At 47.2% G+C, this 19,888-nt stretch overlaps 1 protein-coding gene across 1 annotated transcript; it reads left to right on the plus strand.

The window, feature by feature from the left end:
- Positions 1–16,791: 16,791 nt before the first annotated feature.
- On the plus strand, positions 16,792–18,070 carry LOC109762014 (LOB domain-containing protein 41). The gene has a single exon (XM_020320819.4). The coding sequence runs from the start codon at positions 16,970–16,972 to the stop codon at positions 17,879–17,881; it is 912 nt and encodes a 303-aa protein (XP_020176408.1). The 5' UTR covers positions 16,792–16,969; the 3' UTR covers positions 17,882–18,070.
- Positions 18,071–19,888: the final 1,818 nt, after the last annotated feature.

The raw sequence follows: 19,888 nt of genomic DNA on the forward strand, positions 1-19,888 counted from the left end.
GCAGTGCTGGCATGCTCTTCAGTGGGCTGAGCAGAGGCTTTAGCCTGAGGAATTTCATGTTGCGTTGAGGCAGCAACAGTTGAGGTGAATCCCTTGGTCAGCTTGACTCCCAGCCAGTCAGCATAGTATTGATCAAATTCATCACTGTGATTCTTGATTTCTGATTGCAGAGCGACAAGTTCATCAGGTGATAGCTTCAAAATATTTTGCTTCAGAAAGCGCTCTTTCTTGTATTGAGCTTTCTTCACCTTCCTCCCCTGTTCAAATTTCCATTTTTCCTCACCAATGAAGGCAGTCAACATATGACTTTGTCCAGGAGTGAGGTTCATCTCAGGCAAAGGAGTGTTGGGGTCCTTATGCCATATGTCGATGAAGTCTAAGATCAACTTTGGATCCAGCATCAATGGCACATTACTGCCTTTGGCTCTAGCGGCCCTTTGCTGTCTGTCTCTGATGATTTCAGCGAGTTCTTCATCATCAGCTTCATCTTCACTGGATGGCGCATGAAAGGCAACCTGCTTCTTATGAGGACTTGGTCTAGTGCCTCGTCCAGCAGTGGCCTTGGTCTTCAGCAAAGTGGGGCCTGTTGAGGAATGCGGAGGAGCTGAAGAACTTGCAGACACTCCTGAGGCAGTTGAGATGCCTATGGTCCTTTGGCAAGAGGCAAGATGCACAGGTGCCGAGGACTTTGCCGGAGGAGCTGAGGACTTTGCAATTGGAGGAACTGGAGCAGCTTGAGGAATTTGTCGTGAGGGCATAGATGAGCTTGGCCGTGAGGGCAATGCTGAAGAACTAGGCTTGTGTGCAGCCTTCTTGGCCATGGCCTTCTTAGGCTTGCTAGCAGAGGCCTCAGCAGTGATAGCAGCAGAGTCTTCCTTGAATTTCCTCACTGCTTCCTTAGCCATTTTGGCTAGCTTGGCTTGCCGTTTAGCCCATTCATCAGGGTAGTCCTCACCGTGCTTGAGGCTGGTGGGATCAGCAATTTGGCCAGGTGCCAGTGGAGGTCTTGGGCCAGGAGGGTGTAGAGAGAATTTCTTCATGTACTTAGGAGTAACATATCTGTACTCCCTCCATTCCCGTGCCCATCTCCTCTCGATCCTTTGTATGCGCACCTTGCGCTGATTCTTGTTCTCCTTGCCATGCCTGGCTTCATCAGGAGTACAATATTCTTTATAAATGTCATCAGGGATTTCAAACGCTGTGTTGACTTCCAGTTTCTTGCCTCCCTTATGAGGTTTCTTGCCATCTGGCATTTTCTTCAGCTGAGGATTTTGAACAATTGAGTTCTCTGAAGAGGTATGCAATTTGTTTTCGAGGAACCCTGCAAATGAGTTAAGTTGATGAGAACCTAGTGATTCAGCAGCGGACATGTGTACCTGTGAACAGAGTATAGGTGTGAAGAATTTGGAGAGGTCATATGCGTTCTCAGAAGTTTTTGCAAAATGAACAAGTTTGAGGAATTTGACCAGAGGTGTCTTGAGGAATTTCACTAAGCGTTCTTTGACTTAGGTTCCAGAGTTGTATAGATTGAAAATCCACACAATTGAGGAATCTTAAAGAAAAATGTAGCATAGAGAAACAGATCAAGAACAGATGCTTGTGTGAGGTGTTTAAAGTGTGGAAGTTGAAGAATAAACACCTTTTGAAGATTTTGTAGAAATCATCAAAATCAACAAGGGCAGTAAAAGTAACTTTTAATTACCCTTGACGAAGAACACGGCGAATCGGGAGTAGTAGATTGGAAGTTCGTTAGTTCAGATCTCCACGCCCTAACTTGGCAGAGGAAGACAGCTACGGCGGCGGTGGAGAGAAGAAATCCGCGGCCGGCGCGAGTACGAGGCGACGAGGTCGAGGCAGTGAAGCTCTTCCTCACCGGCGACGATGGAAGTAGCGGTGGCGCTAGGTCAGGAAGCTCGAGCGAGGGGAAGTGAGGTCGAGCAGGGTAAATGCAGTCTGAGGAGGGTGAGGGTATATATAGCCGAGGTGAAAAACCGCTCGCCCGAGGAAAATGGACGAACATGCCCCTGACTCTTCTCATCCTAGCGACATGTGTCACCCACGTACAGAGCGGTGGAGATCGTGTGAGATCGTGGGTGATTAGATAAATCCTATCATGGGATGTGGAACGGTTTAGGCGGCAAAAGCCAAAAATTCAGATAGGAAAATTTTAACGTTTCCTTCGCAAATTCTTCGGCTGACAAGGACACAGTGAAGATTTTGAACGGGTTTCAAATAGAACGCACATGAAGATTTTGTGAACAGATTGGGTTGAGTTTAGCATAGAGGGGGAAGGGTCCGATCACATTCACTTAGCAGAAAAGGCAACTTGAAGATTTAGTAATAAGTGAACGTTGTAGAGGACTAAAGCTCAATTATATATATATAGTCAATGAAGAACAACGACGGAAAAAGTGAAGACATTGCAAAGTTGAAGAAATTAAACAACTGAGGAATTTCAAAACTGAAGAAAAACTCAAATTGAAGATTTTCAACTTTTGTTAGTGGCATGACCCACCGTATAAGAATGATGATTTCAGGCGCCGCGTACAATTGTCCTAGGGCTCTCAGAATCAAATTCTTCGTTAATTTCTTCACACTTAGAGGGTTAGTCTTCATTGATTGAAGAAAAATGTTACTTCGTGTGTTGCACATCTAAGTCATCAATTTTGCATAAGTGTTAGGATGTGTGTCCCTTTCAAAGGACATTCGAAGATTCTAAGATATTTAGCTCACACCGCAACTTGCTAAATCTCTTCTCATCCAAGGGCTTTGTGAAGATATCGGCTAGTTGTTCTTCAGTCTTCACGTGCTCGATAGAGATGTCTCCCTTCAACACATGATCACGAAGAAAATGATGACGAATTTGAATGTGCTTTGTCTTTGAGTGCTGAACTGGGTTATGAGTAATCTTGATGGCACTCTCATTGTCACAGTAGAGAGGCACATTCTTCACATTGATGTCGTAGTCTTTGAGGGTTTGCTTCATCCATAGCAATTGAGCACAGCACGAACCAGCAACAATGTACTCAGCTTCAGCAGTAGAAAGTGATATGCAGTCCTGTTTCTTCGAGGACCAACATACCAAGGATCGTCCTAGGAAATGGCATGTGCCTGATGTTGACTTGCGGTCCACACAATCACCAGCATAGTCAGAGTCTGAATATCCAATGAGATCAAAAGCCGAGCCCTTGGGATACCATAATCCAAGTGTTGGACTGTGAGCTAGATATCGAAGAATATGCTTCACAGCCTTATGGTGTGATTCCTTCGGTGTAGCTTGAAAGCGGGCACACATACAAACACTAAGCATAATATCTGGCCTAGATGCACATAGGTACAATAAAGAACCAATCATGGAGCGGTATACCTTTTGATCGAAGTCAATACCATTTTCATCAGTGCATAGATGGCCATTTGTGGGCATAGGGATTTTGATGCCTTTGCAATCTTGCATGCCGAATTTTCTCAATACATCCTTGAGGTATTTCTCCTGAGATATGTAGATGTCATTTCACTGTTGACGTATCTGAAGACCTAAGAAGAATTTCAATTCTCCCATCATAGACATTTGATATTCTTCACTCATCATATAGGAAAATTCATCACTGTAATGTTGGTCAGTACAGCCAAAGATGATATCATCAACATATATTTGGCACAAGAATAATTCATCATCATAAGTTTTGGTGAAAAGAGTTGGGTCAAGTGAACCAGGTTTGAAGCCTTTCTTCATGAGGAATTCCTTCAAAGTATCATACCACGCCCGAGGGGCCTGCTTGAGGCCATAGAGGGCCTTATTGAGTCTGAAGACTTTTTCAGGATGCTTTGGATCTTCAAAACCTAGGGGTCGAGCAACATATACTTCTTCCTCAAGCTTACCACTGAGGAATGAACTTTTCACATCCATTTGATATAAGATGATATTATGATGGTTAGCATAAGCAAGTAATATGCGAATAGCCTCAAGTCTAGCAACAGGTGCAAAAGTTTCATCGAAACCAATTCCTTCAACCTGTGTGTAGCCTTGAGCTACAAGACGTGCCTTATTCCTCACCACAATGTCATTTTCATCTTGCGTGTTGCGGTAGATCCATTTTGTGTCGATGATATTGTGCTTGCGAGGGTCTGGTCGCTTGACAAGTTCCCAGACATTGTTGAGCTGGAACTGATGTAATTCTTCTTGCATAGCTTGAATCCACTTAGGCTCCAGAAATGCTTCATCTACCTTAGTGGGATCTGTGATAGAGACGAAAGCAAAGTGCCCACAAAAGTTAGACAAATGTGAAGCTTTTGAGCGTGTGAGAGGACCTGGTGTGTTGATGTCGCTGATGATTTTCTCGATCTGCACTTCATTTGCAACACGAGGATGAGCGGGTTGGCCACGTTGAGTTGGCTCAGCATTTTCTTCAGAGCCATTTTCTTCAGGTGCGCCAGCATGATGTTCTTCACGTTCTGGAATGACTTCTTCAGTAGCCTTGAACTTGATGATTTCCTCAGGTGACTTTTCATCATGTTGATGATGTGGCACGCAGTGTCGATTTGCCTCAATCCAGAAGTGACGAAGCGTCTTGTATTCATCAAGCATAGTGCGAGCCATCTCAACAAGAGTCTGGTTCTTGCGCTCCACGACACCATTCTGCTGAGGAGTGTAAGGAGCAGATAACTCATGAGTAATACCAAGTTCATCAAGATAATCATCAAGCCCAGTATTCTTGAACTCTGTCCCGTTGTCACTTTTGATGTGCTTGATCTTCACACCAAGGTTGGTTGAAGCCCTCGAGGAAAATCGTTTGAAGACTTCCTGCACTTCACGTTTGTAAGTGACGATATGCACCCATGTGTAACGAGAATAATCATCAACAATCACAAAGCCATATAATGATGCTTCATTGGTGAATGAGGAATAATGATTAGGGCCAAAGAGATTCATGTGAAGCAATTCAAATGGACGAGTGGTAGTCATGATAGTCTTTGAGGGATGCTTGGCCTTGGTCATCTTTCCAGCTTCACAGGCTCCGCACAGGTGATCCTTGAGGAATTTGACATCCTTGATGCCAATGACATGCTTCTTCTTCACGAGAGTGTGCAATTTCCTCATACCAGCATGACCCAGTCGTCGATGTCATAGCCAGCCTTCTGAAGCTTTTGCAAGTAGGCATGTAGTAGGTTGTGGTCTTGTAGAGAAATCAACAATATACAGATCTCCTCTCCTAAAGCCTTCGAAGACTTTGGAATGATCAGCTTCCATGATCACAACACAACGATATTTGCCAAAGATAACAACCATATCAAGATCACAAAGCATTGAGACTGACATAAGGTTGAATCCTAAGGACTCGACAAGCATGACTTTGTCCATGTGTCGATCCTTTGAGATCGCAACCTTACCTAGACCCAATACCTTGCTTTTGCCTTTGTCAGCGTAGGTGATATGCTTCAGATGTGATGGAGATAAAGCAGTGTCTATCAATAAGCTCTTGTCACCACTCATGTGATTTGTACATCCACTATCGAGGACCCACTCAGTGGCTTTGGGTTGATCATCCTGCAGATGAGTTAGTGCAGCTTACGAACTTATATACTTCAGCAGTGAAGAATATGACATCAAATTCATCAAGCAATGGAACAGATATAGCAGTATGAGGGCGTGTGAAATGAGAATTCATTTCTTCATGATTAGCTTGCGTCCTTTCAAGCATATTCAGGTCTCCAGCAAGTTCTTCAGACGATTAGGTTCGTCTGGAGACCTGACCCTGCATAAGAGAGTAGTTCTTTTTCTTCACCACCCACATCTGGAGGGGTGGCAAAGAGTTCATCATTCTGCAAGCTCCATAAGAGAAATGTGTCATAGATGCCAATCCACTTTGTTTCACATAAGAGTGGTTAGGGTAAGCATATGAATAAGCAGAGAAATTCTTCGAGGACTTATGAACATAATGCTTTGAAGAATAATGCACATATTCATAGCCCTTAGTTCTACCCTGCAAAATAGAAGTGTTAGCACGATGATGTTCATGTGAGGATTTTGATCCATATGAGGAATTTGATCCACGTGAGGAACGTGGTCCATATGAAGAATTTGATCTCGGGTTCCTATTATTCACAGGTGGTGTCATGATGACATTCACCTGAAGACTTTCAAGGCACCTTTTGGGAACCCAGATTTTTTTCATAGGGGGGCCGTTCCTATAGTTAGTGCCAACATATCTAGCAAAGACTTCACCATTCTGATTTTTGAACAGCTTATAGTTGGAGTCAAATGACTCATCAGAAGAATATGAAGATTCACATGTAAAGCCAAATAAAGTAGATGGATCTACTAGAGGTCCCTTTGCAGCAACCCATGAGGTTTTGGGATACTGCTCAGGCTTCCAGTATGTTCCATCAGCATTGAGTTTCCTCTCAAAGGCAATACCCTCTTTCCTAGGGTTCCTGTTGAGGATTTGCTTTTTAAGCACATCACAAAGTGCCTGATGCCCTTTGAGGCTTTTGTACATGCCTGTCACGTACAATTCCTTCAGCCCTGCATTGTCAATGATACTAGCAGCATCCTCAGATGAGGAATTAGTGATAGCAGAGACAAGTGAAGAATTTGCAGCAATAGAAGCATTTGAACTTTCAGGTGAAGAATTAGCAGATTCACGTTCAATGCACTTCAAACATGGTGGAATGAATTCTTCCTGAGCAGCGCTGATCTGTTGAGCAAGTAATGACTCTCGCTCCTTCTGAAGATCTTCATAACTCACCCTTAGCTTCTCAAGATCTTGCTTTCTTTGAAGAAATTTATAAGAAAGCTTCTCATGATCAGATAAGAGAGTGTTATGATGACTCTGAAGGTTATCAAACCTGGATTGAAGTCTCTGAAGATTTTCAGTCGAAGTTTTGGTGCGATCCATTTCTTCACCCAACATATCACCGCTCTCATTAAGCATATTTTGAACTTTTTCCAAAGCTCTTTTTTGTTTAGTGACAAGGGAAGCAAGTTTGGTATAGCTGGGTCCAAATTCATCACCAGATTCATCATCACTAGACTCAGATAGGTAGCATTAAGTTACCTTGGCACCTTTTGCCATAAGGCATGGTGCAGAGGATGATGATTCTGGATCGAAAGTCATCGCCTTGAGTGATTCCTTGAAATCCTCAAACCAGGGATCGTGACGAGTTCGATGACCTTCATAGACCTCAGAGAGTCGGTCCCAGATAAGCTTCGCATGGCTAAGATGCATAATGTTCCTGAACTGATTTTGAGACAGACAGGAGCAGATGATGTCCTTCGCCATGAGGTTAAGAAGAGTGTACTTGCGAATGTCATCAGCCTCTGCCATCTTGCACAGATCGGTAAGACCAATCTCAGTGACGGTCCACAGCTCGCTGTTCATCGCCATGAGGCGCTTCTTCATCATGGCCTTCCACTTGGGATAATAATGACCGTCAAAGATGGGGCATGACACAGTCTTTGTTCCTGCGGTCGACATAACTAAAAACTCCAAGCGGTTAAACCAAAATCACACAGAACAAGGGAGTACCTTGCTCTGATACCAATTGAAAGTGCGTTAAGTCGACTAGAGGGGGGTGAATAGGCGATTTTTACAAATTCGTCACTGAGAAATTTCACGGTGAGGAAATTCCTAAGTCACAAACGACTAGCAGCGGAATAAGTACTTAGATGCAAACATAATAGAACAGAAGCACAGTCATCATGATGAAATGAAAAGAAGCACAGAGTACAGAAAGGGTAAACACGGGATAAGCAGGCTAAAGAAAAACTGACTGAAGAAATTGAACTGAGGAAATTGACAAAGTCTTCAGTCAAAGTCTTCAAACAGTAATGATCAAGTACACAGCACAGTAATGTGGAAATGAAAGGGTTGAGGAAATAGAACCAGATAGCTCGGTGAAGACAGTGATTTGGTAGACCAGTTCCAACTGCTGTGACAATTGTACGTCTGGTTGGAGCGGCTAGGTATTTAAACCTGAGGACACACGGTCCTCACTGTATTCTCCTTGAGCTAAGGTCACACAGACCTCGCCCAATCACTCGTGGTAAGTCTTCAGGTGACTTCCAAACCTTCACAAACTCGGTCACTCGGCGATCCACAATTTCCTCTTGGATGCTCTAGACCATGACGCCTAACCGTCTGGAAGATGCACAGTCTTCAAAGGTAACAAGCATCGGATCCACACAGGAACAATCTCTTCAGTGATGCTCAATCACTTTGGGTTTGTAGGTGTTTGGGTTTGGGTTTTCCTCACTTGATGATTTTCGCTCAAAGTCCTCGGAGGATGGGATGCTCTCAATGACAAGTGTCAATTTCTCTCGGAGTAGCCAACCAGCTAGTTGTTGAAGGGGGCGGATATTTATAGCCTAGGGAGCAGCCCGACATGATAAGACATAAATGCCCTTCAATGATATGACCGTTAGGTGGGTAAGATATTTTGGGACAGCTGGCACATAGCACAACAACGGTCATAAATTTGAGGTTCAAATACCTCACGGCTATCATGTTTCTCACTTGTAGGAAATCCGCACTGGCGAATTCCTAACTCCCCAGTCAGAACAAATTCCTCAGAGACCAGAAGAACTTCGTCTCTGTCACTGAAGAAATTGACTGAACTGTATGAGATTTCCAACGACTTCACTCGAAGGGATTGGAAGGTATTGAGATGAGCATCACATGGCAACTTTTCCTTAGTTTTCCTCGACCCCCTTTAACAGTACGTTGTTTCCTATGACTCAAGCAAGAGAAAATGAAACTATGAAAATAAAAGTCTTCACGATTCATGTTCCTCACATGGATATCAAGTCTTCACGGTCACACCAATTTCTTCACTTTCAAAGTCTTCAGAAAGCCAAAGTCTTCAGTTGAAGACATTCATTTTTAGGGGTCGACTTTCTCTGTAAATATCAAACTCCTCATAGACTTATAGACCTGTGTACACTCACAAACGCATTAGTCCCTTAACCTATAAGTCTTCAATACACCAAAATCACTAAGGGGCACAAGATGCACTTACAAGAGAAAAATCTAGTATCTTTTTTAGCCCGAACACGAGTCTGGTTACAAAAGCAGAAATTTGTCAAGAGTTACACATTGATACATAAGCAATATTGGATAAATATCTGGGGCTCCCTGCCCTAGTGGGGGCTGATATAAGTGACTACTTCAACCACTTTGTTGAAAGAGTATGGGAAAGAATTGCAGGATGGATGGAGAAACAACTTTCCCTTGGAGGGAAAGAAGTTCTTACTAAAAGCAGTAGCACAAGCAATCCCAGTATTTGCAATGTCAGTGTTCTTGATCCCAAAGGGTGTGTGTAAAAACATTATGGAAAATATTGCAAGCTTCTGGTGGGGAGAGAATGAAGAAAGGAAGAAGATGCATTGGTTCGCTTGGTGGAAATTGTGTGTGCCGAAAACATTGGGAGGTATGGGCTTCCGTGATCTTCACTCATTTAATTTAGCCATGCTAGCTAAACAATGTTGGAGGCTTGTCACATGTCCAGATTCTCTATGTGCCAAAGTGATGCGAGCCAAGTATTACGTGGATGATAATTTACTCCAGGCAGGACCTAAAAGGGGGTCTTCATTCACTTGGCAAAGTATCATGTCCAGAATCCAAATATTCAAACGAGGCTACGTATGGAGGATTGGTGATGGAATGGATGTGAATACATGGTCAGACCCTTGGGTCCCTGGGAGTCCAGATAGGAGAGTGGTTACACAAAGAGGTCAAGTTGTCTTAACAAAAGTTAACGAACTCATAGATCCAATGACTGGACAGTGGGATGAAATACTAATCAGATAATTACTATGGCCTATTGACACGACAAGGATTCTCCAAATACCGCTCAATATGTCGGCATTCAATGATTTCATTGCTTGGCACCCCTCTAATACGGGGATCGTTTCGTGTAAGTCTACATACCAGGTAGAATGGAACCAAAAATTTAGAACAAACCTGTTGCAACATAGCACGTCAGTGATCAATTCAGTGTGGAAATCGCTCTCGGAGCTTTCGGCCCCACCAAAGGTTCACATCTTTCGCTGGAGGAGTTTGCATGGGATTGTACCTCTCAAATCTATCCTTGCAAATCGTCATGTGGGGTCAAATGGGCAGTGTCCCATTTGTAAACAAGGCGACGAGGACATAAAACACCTATTGTTCTCTTGCAACATGGCAGTGTGGTTATGGTTTAAACTGGGTATCTATGATCTGATTACTGCAGTTGATCAACCTCATCTTTCAGGTTCAGAAGTGCTCGAAATACTAATACATGGGCATAGCTCAAACATGTCGGGGGCATCATCTGTTGGGACTCATGAAGTATTTGCGCTGACCTGCTGGTACCTATGGTGGTTAAGGAGACATTTTACTCATGAGGGGATCACACACCACCTCGGGCTAAGTGCCGTATCTATTCTGGCAATCACTGTGAATACAACAAACTGTATGAAAAAAAGTTGTCTGAACCAGAACTAAAGTGGACTAAACCAGAGACAAGAGTAGTCAAGTTAAATGTGGACGCTGCATTTTTTGCCAATGAGGGAGATGGGGCTACAGCTGCTGTCATCCATGATCACCAAGCTAATTTTTTAGCGGCCCAATGCTCATTTGTATCTCATGCATCCGATGTTAGTAATACGGAGGCAATGGCAATGCTAGACGGCTTACTACTGGCTAATTCTCTAGGATGCAATGTGGTGGAAGCAGAATCAGATTCAATGGAAGTCGTCAATGTTTGCACAAGTGCAACACAGTGGTGGGACTCAACGGCTGCTATTTATGCACAATGTCTAGATACTGCAAATCTTATTGGGAAGGTCAAATTCAAGCACCGTAGAAGAGAAGCTAATGGTGTTGCTCATGCCCTAGCTAGGCATAGTTACTTAAATAAATCTTTTTGTATTTGGTCAGATGATCCGCCTATTTGGATTATCCCTGACCTTGCAAACAATGTAACGGTTATTTTATTTAATAAAACTAGTCATGATGATCTTTTCCTTAAAAAGAAGATTCAAGTGGCAATCCCGTCCAAATTTTTTGGGCGATTATCGCGGTCAAAATTAAAGTGGCAGCCCACTGTCCACGCCCATCATAGACGCTCGCATATACTAAAACTGTCGAGACGGACCAAGGTCGCGAGATGCGCATCGAATGGATCTAAGATTATTCGGATCTATTGCAAAAACTCGTGGTTCACCAAATAGATTTGTAGTTTTATTTAAGCTCTAAAGCCCAATGTGCATGTGTTTGCCTATGTGTCAAAGGCGCGGAAAAGAAATCTACTACCATCAGCCCATTATTAAAACTTCCGATATTTCAACAGTTCTTTTAACACAGTACACTCATTCCTATGAGCACCTTGAGTGATTGAGCCTACATATCATCTTTAGATTCACGAAGTCGCATAAAGGCACATACGTCTTCATAGTCAATGAAAATGTCTCCTTCCACTGACGAGAAAGCCAGAAATAAATTCAGAAAAATGTAACCACCGATGACAAGTCTAGGGCTTAAACCCTGGTGGATTGGTTCCACCACAAGGAATCTAAGCATCTGAGCTACGCCCAATTCACCTTATATTTAAACAGCCCCCCATTATAGTTTTCGTTACCCTTGATATGATTGAAATAAACCATTAGTAGAAATCTCTAAATATATGTAAAATAAATAACAGCAAATTCGAAAAAAATAGGAAGAATTAATAAGAGAAGCCCACCGTACAGACGTGTGAAATAGATTAACCTGAGAAGAGGAGATCCACTGTCCATCCTGTCAAAAGAGATACTGTATAATATTCCCGCTGAGGAAGAGAATACCAGGAGGCAGGACATGATGGGAAGGAAGGAGGAGCTGGAAAGCAGGAGAGGCAGGTACCACTCCAAGGAAACCGGAAAACCAGCTTCCCAAAACCGTGGATTCGTCCATCAGTATGAACGTGCATGCGAACCAGGAATCTGATCGTGGACCCGGAAGTGGCCAGCTCTGACAAAACCCTTCACACCAAATATTCGATCGACCGATCCCAACGGGGTAGCTAATCAAGCCGTCGGGTACATGCAAATTGCATTACTTTAATCTGGACGTACAGGGCAGGGCTTTATCAATAGATGGAGTACAAAGCACACCTTCCTCGCACATTTCTGTGCCTAGGCTATAACCAATGTATGCGATCGGTGTACTGAACCCGTGATGCAGTGCAATATATCACACATCCCTATACCTTTTGTTTGAGGTCTCTAGTATACGAACAGGGCAAGAAGCACAAGGAGAGCCTAGCAAGGTACTATACGTACTATACGTGTATCGCTGTGAATACAATGACACGGCGTATGATTAAACAACGACCGACTAATTGACCTGAGGGCAAGCAGGATAAGCACGGCGACGGCGACGAGAGGCTCGAGAGGACGAAACGTGGTATCACAGGGAGAAGCAGCGTGGGGGATGGAAGGGAGTAAAGAAAGCAGCGAGGGCCATGACCGCCCATGGTTTGGGCAAAGGCAAAACCGGGGCAGCACTGGCTGGATTCCTGGAAAGCGGAGCCGCGGAGGGTTTCCACAAAACCGGGAGCGGAGCCAACGAAAGGCCCCCTCTCCCTCCCACCCTCACCCTCGTGGGGCCCTGCCGGCTGCCGCAGGGTTCGGCCGTTTGTTTCCAGCGACCTCTCGCCGCAGCGCGCACCTGATTCCATTCCTGCCTTTTACGTGGTCATCCCCGAGACGCTGCGCCACGCGCCGAATCTACCGCACCGCGTTATCATCATCGAACAACTGCGGGGGCATGGCCCACTGTTACAGTAAACTGGCGCCCTGTTTCTGCTCTCCCTACAGGGTTTTGGGGGAAGAAAAGTAACCAATCCACACAAGACAGCAAGTTTTAAGGCGAAGCCAATTTTTTTAAAAAAAATCTATATGGTTGGCCGGCGAAGCCTGGAGGAGAGAGTAGGCCCTAGCCCACAAGGGATAGGGAAGGATGTCCTTTCTGATTTTAATCCTCACGGATACAGTGTTCAGACGTATAATTGGCGGTGGACAAGCCGTCGAAGAGCACCCAGAGGTTGATCGACAATGCCAGCACCTCGTAGAACCACGGGCTAGAGGGGGAGCATGTCTTTGCGAACCTCGTTGGAGAGGCGAGTTCTCCCACTAGCTGCCCGGGCCAGCCCGATGTTTGCTTATACGGGGCTCGAGGATTCGATGTGTGTCACCGTGGAGGAGCTCAACAAAGATGAAGCGGGCCTGTGTCCACGCTTTGACGGAGTTGGTGCTAGACAAGTTCCCTTCGATGTCATCGTGGAGCCCTTCCACTCCGGCAACGCGCCTGCCAATGGAAGTTTTCAATCGCATTTCCTTTCGTCGTTAAGTGTCTTTACTTTCTACCCCCTTCTGACTTCTCGAGACCATTTAGGAGCTTGCGGGCTTCATCGCTTTCATGTTGGAGCCCCTGTTGCCGGGGTAGGCTTGGACCCGATGATGGCGAAGATGCTAGAGCCAGAGCCGAAGAGGGCCCCCGTAGCCCGTTGCTCGCCTACCAAGAAAAGGAAGATCGTCACACACCCAAGGAGGAAGAGGGCAATGATGACGATGGTGACGAGGAGGAAGGAGATGACAAGGAGGAAGACCAAAAAGGGCCCTCCACAGAGGAATGTAACTCTGAGAAAGAAGTTTGGTGGCTTCACTGGCATGGGGTCGGAAGAGGGGCCGCAGAGAGGAAACTTTTGCAGGCCCGGCGTTGCTGGAGCGAGAGCCTCAGCTAGGTTCTTCAAGGATCCGTGATCCCATCGAAGGGGCCAATGTGCCTCCGGTGCTAGCAGTTCTCCTCATTGTGGCGAGCCCCTGAGGAAGCACAATACTATTTGTGCCGAGCTGGTAAGTCTCCTGTTTGTGACTTAATGGTTTTCTGTAAAGATTGCCTTGCCTTGTGTGCTGACCTTTTAGGCCTCGCGATTCCAGGCCTGCTTGCTCCATCAAGGAGGTCACCACGACTGGGACCTCCACCCCGCGTCCACTAGTGACGGATGCCCCCACGACCGGCTCACAAGGGCCTTGAGAGGCGATCAGAGTTCGACGCCTGAAGCCGTGATCTCAGAGGCATGTAAGTGTAGAGTTTGTACCTCCTTCATTAAAGTGTTGTAGCAAGTAGCTGTGGTACTTGATATTCTTATGGCGTCTGCTGTTTCGCCTCCACCCGTCGATCCTGGAGGCCACGGTACTACCTTCCCCAGAAGCGCAAGTCATAGACCCACCTTTTCTTGGTGAGGACGGGGCCAGAGCTTCTTTGGCTGGCTCGCGGACGTCGCGTTCGGGTCCGGTATCGGAATGGCCGGGACTAGTACCCCTAATGCTTTGGCACTGCTGGCGGCTTTGCTTTGCAGTTCATCTTCTGGAGATGGCCATCGAGGATGTTGAGGAGCGACTCTGCCACCTGGTGACACTGGCGCAGAGGATGAGGGTCACCCTTGGTACTGTGAAACTCCTGGGCCATGAGGCCAGCCCACTGCCAGGCTTCCTGTCCGATGGGCCACCCCAAGTCTGTTGCCCCGTCCGCAACAGACATCACGATTTCCTCGCGGGAACATTTCCCTTGCGATCACTAGAGCGGTGGTAGTAGTCCTCCATGTAGGCATCCATGGTAGGAGGTGTGTCATCGTCGTTTGTGCTCATCATGTCACTATCCGATGACGATGAGATGATGTTGGCGAGACATCGGACATCGTGGTCCTGCTCCTTTGTGTGTCGTACCGCCTTGGCCATAGCAGTATCCTTTTGCATATGATGCACTCTAACTCTTCGATGGCGAGCCGAATTGCCTTCGCGTTCTTGCGGGGAGGCGCCTCATGTCCGTCTCCGTGGTGGTCAATGATCGGCGGAAGACATCGCGGAACAGCTTCTCGTCCAAGTCGACATGCGCGGATCTCGCGCGTGTGCGGGAGAAGCCTACCCCCATCGCCCTCTATGCACCCTGCTGCCTCTCGCGGCGGGGGGCTTTGGCCTCCTGCTCTGACATCCTCATCTAGTGGCTCGACGCAGGCATGAGCACCCAACGTTTCCTGGGAGCAACTCGGGCTAGAGGGGAAGGGGAGTTGCGTGCCTGACAGTGGATCTGGAGTGACATAGACCACGACGAGCCACCGCGCTCGGCCTCAATGCCTCGCCGAGACACCAGAGACTACGCGAACGATGTAGAGCTTGATATGCCACCAGTATCCACCCGAGAACGCTTGATGGAAATGCAAAGTGCGAGCTCCTCGTCGCTCAGAGCCTCGCTACAGGAGCCTTGCTGTCAGAGCCGTCCTCCTTCAAGAGCCCGTCATATTAGATGTGATTAGACTTGTTGCCAGAGGAGCTCCTAGAGTGCCTGTCGGAGTTGACTATAGTGGAGGAGAGGGGACGTGAATGAAGGGGAGGATACCGAGAGGGAAGCAAAGCAGCCGAGTGTGGACTTTGACCAGGGCTTCGTCCAGTGATGTGGTATTTGGAAGTCGTGGTGGGCCATAGCATACATGGCGGACGCGTCCGGACACGTCTGGACCTCCCCATATCCACCCCCATATTATGCTATGCATGAGTGTGCGGGACAACCCAGATGTTTAGGTTGCGTTCGCTGGTCCGGTGGGGTGATAAATTTATGACCGGAGAGGCCACCCGAACATTTTGCACTGGTACGGAGTGTCTGGTTGTAGATGTTCTGAAATAGTTTGGGACCATCTATATGTGAGGTACATGGAAACATTTCAACCATTAGTCAATTTTCTCACGAGCCGTTAGATCTTAATCCAACGGCCCAAAACAGATCATCACTATTCATCTTCAACTTCCCTATCTCTTCTTCCTCATGCAAACCTCTAGCTACCTCGCCCCAACCGTCGGCCTCCACCACGCGTAGACGATGAGCGCTACCGCGTGCTGTTTCACAACGGCGCCCCTCTCTCCCCACGTCGTTGTTAGCCACCACACCGACCACCCCTCTACCCCTCCGATCTGGAGGAACCCCAACGACCCCCTCCCCCCTCGACCGCCTCCCAGTTAAGTTTCTTCCTCACCTCCACCACCGTTGCTGGCCACTGCCTCGGTCATCCCTCTCCCCCCTCTCGATCTGGACGAACCCCGACGGCTCCCCGATCTCCTCCCCCCAAGTTTCTTTCTCACCTCAATCCGGGACACGACAGCTCGCCGCCGCTCGCAGCGTCGCCCATGCCTCCGGAAGGTCCTGGCTCGGCCTCAGCATGGCCGACGCTCATCGCTGCCACTCCTCACGCCATCCCCACCTTCGGCATCCTGCATAATAGAAATAAACCGACGCGAGGAAAAAATTTCAGGCACCTAAGATTTAGCAAAAGCCCAAATAATTTATGCAGTGATACGTAGTACTCCCTCCGTCCAGAAATACTTGTCTTATAAATGGATAAAATGGATGTATTTATAATTAAAATAAGTCTAGACACACCGATTTTTAGGACAAATATTTTCGGACAAAGGGAGTACATATAGATAAATCAAAGGGCGCTTGAATAGTTGGTTGGTTGGATTATGCAAGAAAGTCCACCTGGAAAACCAGAAGCCGGGCAAACCCGGGGACGGAGAGAGCACCCACGGTAATGGGAGGGATGTTTCGCTAGGGGGGATGCACCCCCGTAACCAGTGGAAGTAAACAAAGACAGTCAAGTACACGTACCAGTCATCAAATTGCCTCCTCGGACTCGCGACGCGGCCAATACCCTAATACCAGCACCACCCCGTTCCCAGTTTTCGCAAAACCACTGGCGCCGTCCCGCTCTCCCTTCTTCTTTATATCATCACAATCAATCGCTCCTGGATTGCATAGCTCACATCACATCAATACATCACCACCACCCTCCTCTCTCCTCTCCCTCCCTCTCTCCTCGTAGACACCTTCTTCTCCTTCTAGGTTTCCTTGCCTGTGCAGGCTCCAGCACGTACTACACTCAAGGACCGACGACGACGATGCGGCTTAGCTGCAACGGCTGCCGCGTGCTGCGGAAGGGCTGCAGCGAGGACTGCAGCATCCGCCCCTGCCTGCAGTGGATCAAGAGCCCCGAGGCGCAGGCCAACGCCACCGTCTTCCTCGCCAAGTTCTACGGCCGCGCGGGGCTCATGAACCTCATCAACGCCGGCACGGACGACAGCCTCCGCCCCGGCATCTTCCGCTCGCTCCTCTACGAGGCCTGCGGCCGGATCGTCAATCCCATCTACGGCTCTGTCGGCCTGCTCTGGTCCAACAACTGGCAGATGTGCCAGGCCGCCGTCGAGGCCGTCCTCAGCGGCAAGCCCATCGTCCAGGTCTCCTCCGAGGATGCCGCCGCCGACCGGACCCCGCCGCTCAAGGCGTACGACATCCGCCACGTCTCCACCTCGTCAGCCGCCGACGGGAGGCTCCACAAGGTCGCCAAGCCCGGCCGCACCCGCTTCAAGCGCGCGTCCTCCGCCTCGTCCCACCACAACCCGTCCAGCGACTCCAACAACAAGCCGCAGCCGCAGCCGCGGGCGCCCACGGCGGAGGAGGAGCTGGATCGTCAACACCGCAAGGAGATGCAGGAGGGCGCGTTCCAGCGTGCTCCGAGCCACGAATCCTCCGACAGCCGACACGAGGACCCCGTGGAGCCACACTGCCAGCAAGAGGCGTCCGCGGACACGGAGGCCGAGGCGGGGTCGCACGTCAGCCAGGCGGAGCAGGAGCAGGAGCAGAGCACAGAGCCGGCCGCAGAGCACGCGGAGGAGGTCGAAAAGGAGGAGGACGAAGAACTAGGGCTCGAGCTCACGCTTGGATTCGCTCCCGTCGCAGCACGGCCGGCCGGATTTCACCTGAGCGTCCGGACCGCGGCGGAGCCGGCTTTCGTCGGGCTCCGGTTCCTCTGAAATAGGGGGAAATTTTAAGCACATTTACCTTGTGAAAACATAGAGAGCTATTTGATGGACTCTTTTATCTTTAATTGGAAAAAAAAATTAGGTCCGTTAGTTCGTTTTTGTTTCATGGTTGCAATGAGTGTACAGACAATAGCTCCGCATGGCCAAGATTTTTCCAATAAAAAAATGTGTTTTGCAGTCTGTTCTACTGGTGCATTTTGTCAGTCCAGTATGATTGGATCGTGAAATCTAAGCGTTCTAAGCTACGGTTCTACGGCTTCCTGCACGCACTGCCCTTGTCAGCTCCAACGTCATTGGAGGTCTCTGGTTCTTTTACGTCCGCTCGGTGATTTCGGATGCTAAAAATGATGGGTCTCTGCAATGCTACTCCCTCTGTTTCTAAAGATTTCAATACAAACCACATACAAATGTATATAGACATATTTTATAATATAGATTCGCTCATTTTGCTCTATATGCAATCTCTTATTAGAATCTCTAAAAACTTATATTTAAGAATCGAGGGAGTACAATACAATGCTACAATGGCGTCCCGTCCATCTTGAAGAAGGACGAAAATGGACGATGCATGACTGCATTGTGGATGCTTGCATATGCCACGACCGCAGATTTGTGGGACAAGTATCTCCGGAAGTCTACATCTGATGTCTGAGAGCACGTGCGGAGATGTTATGATCAGATTTTTTACTGCGGTGGTCAAGGTGTTTGGACCTAACTACTTGAGAGAACCAACTGCCACGGACACCGAAAGACTCTTGGCAATGTCCGAAGCAAGAGGTGGCCTTATTTGCTCGGATCTCTTGATTGCATGCACCAGAGATGAAAGAACTTCCCAAAAGCTCTACAAGGGCAATATGAGGGCCATGTTAAGAAGCCCAACATCATTTTTGAAGCAGTTTCATAATCACATGACATGTGGATTTGATATGCTTTTTTTGACATGTCTCGATCTCACAATGACATCAATGTACTACAACAGTCTTCATTGTTTGCTAGGTTGTCTAAAAATTAAACTTCTTCTTGCAACTATACTGTCAATGGGCATGAGTACAAGATGGCTACCATATGGCTAACGCTATTTATCCTTCGTGGGCTACATTCGTCAAGACTATCTTTGAGACAATAGGTCAGAAAAGACCTCACTTTGCCCAAAGACAAGGAGCTAGAAATCACGTGGAGAGAGCACTTGGAGTGCTCCAAGTCTGTTTTCCAGTTGTCTGTTGACCTGTTAAACAATGGGATCTGGAGACATTCTGGGAGGTGATGACATGTTGTGTGATTATGCACAACATGTCGTGGAGGATGATGGTGAAGATGTTGCTGCTGTTCTGGAATTTGAGAACATATAGAGGATCCTACCCAACTTCCACATCAGAATCCGGCCATATTTGATTAGTTTGTTCAAATGTATCAACAAATTCGCGTTGCGCAACTCATGAAAAACTCAAGGAAGATTTGATTGAGCATATATGAGTAGTTAAAGGGAGCAACTAGAACACATGTCTGATTTGAATTCAAGTTTGAACTATATTATTTGAAAACGATTGTACTACTTAAATTTGAACAACTATTGATATGCTATTATTTTGAGCCCTCGGACTTAAAAGAATAATAAAGGCAAATTTTTAGGGGACAATTGCATGGCCGACTTTCGTATCACTGTCCGCGGACAAGACCGCGGTCAATACAATGTCCGTTTTGGGGGACCGACGTTTTCGATACCCTAAGCTCCTTGACACGTAGCCTCTTGGTTGCTTGGGGTGTGACCGAGGCGATGATTAGGCTAATTTATTGGTGGGGCAATGGGCTGCGTCCTCGACCTAGCTATATATGAAAAGCTCTTCGTCATAACCTTCGTAGTAGTAAGTTAGGGGACCATAGTTTGGGCTGGTTTTACGGTTGGTTGGGGGGGGGGGGGGGGGGGCGACTGCCTAGGATGGCCTTGCTGAAGCTCCACCACTTGGTGTGACCTGTGGGTGGGTGATACGTCTCCAACAC

The sequence above is a fragment of the Aegilops tauschii genome, chromosome 2 (assembly GCF_002575655.3).
Source record: "Aegilops tauschii subsp. strangulata cultivar AL8/78 chromosome 2, Aet v6.0, whole genome shotgun sequence".
Taxonomy (NCBI): domain Eukaryota; kingdom Viridiplantae; phylum Streptophyta; class Magnoliopsida; order Poales; family Poaceae; genus Aegilops; species Aegilops tauschii.

What these genes read in the sequence shown, in the direction of transcription:
- LOC109762014 (XM_020320819.4), top strand. Translation starts at nt 16,970, where the DNA reads ATGCGGCTTAGCTGCAACGGCTGCCGCGTGCTGCGGAAGGGCTGCAGC.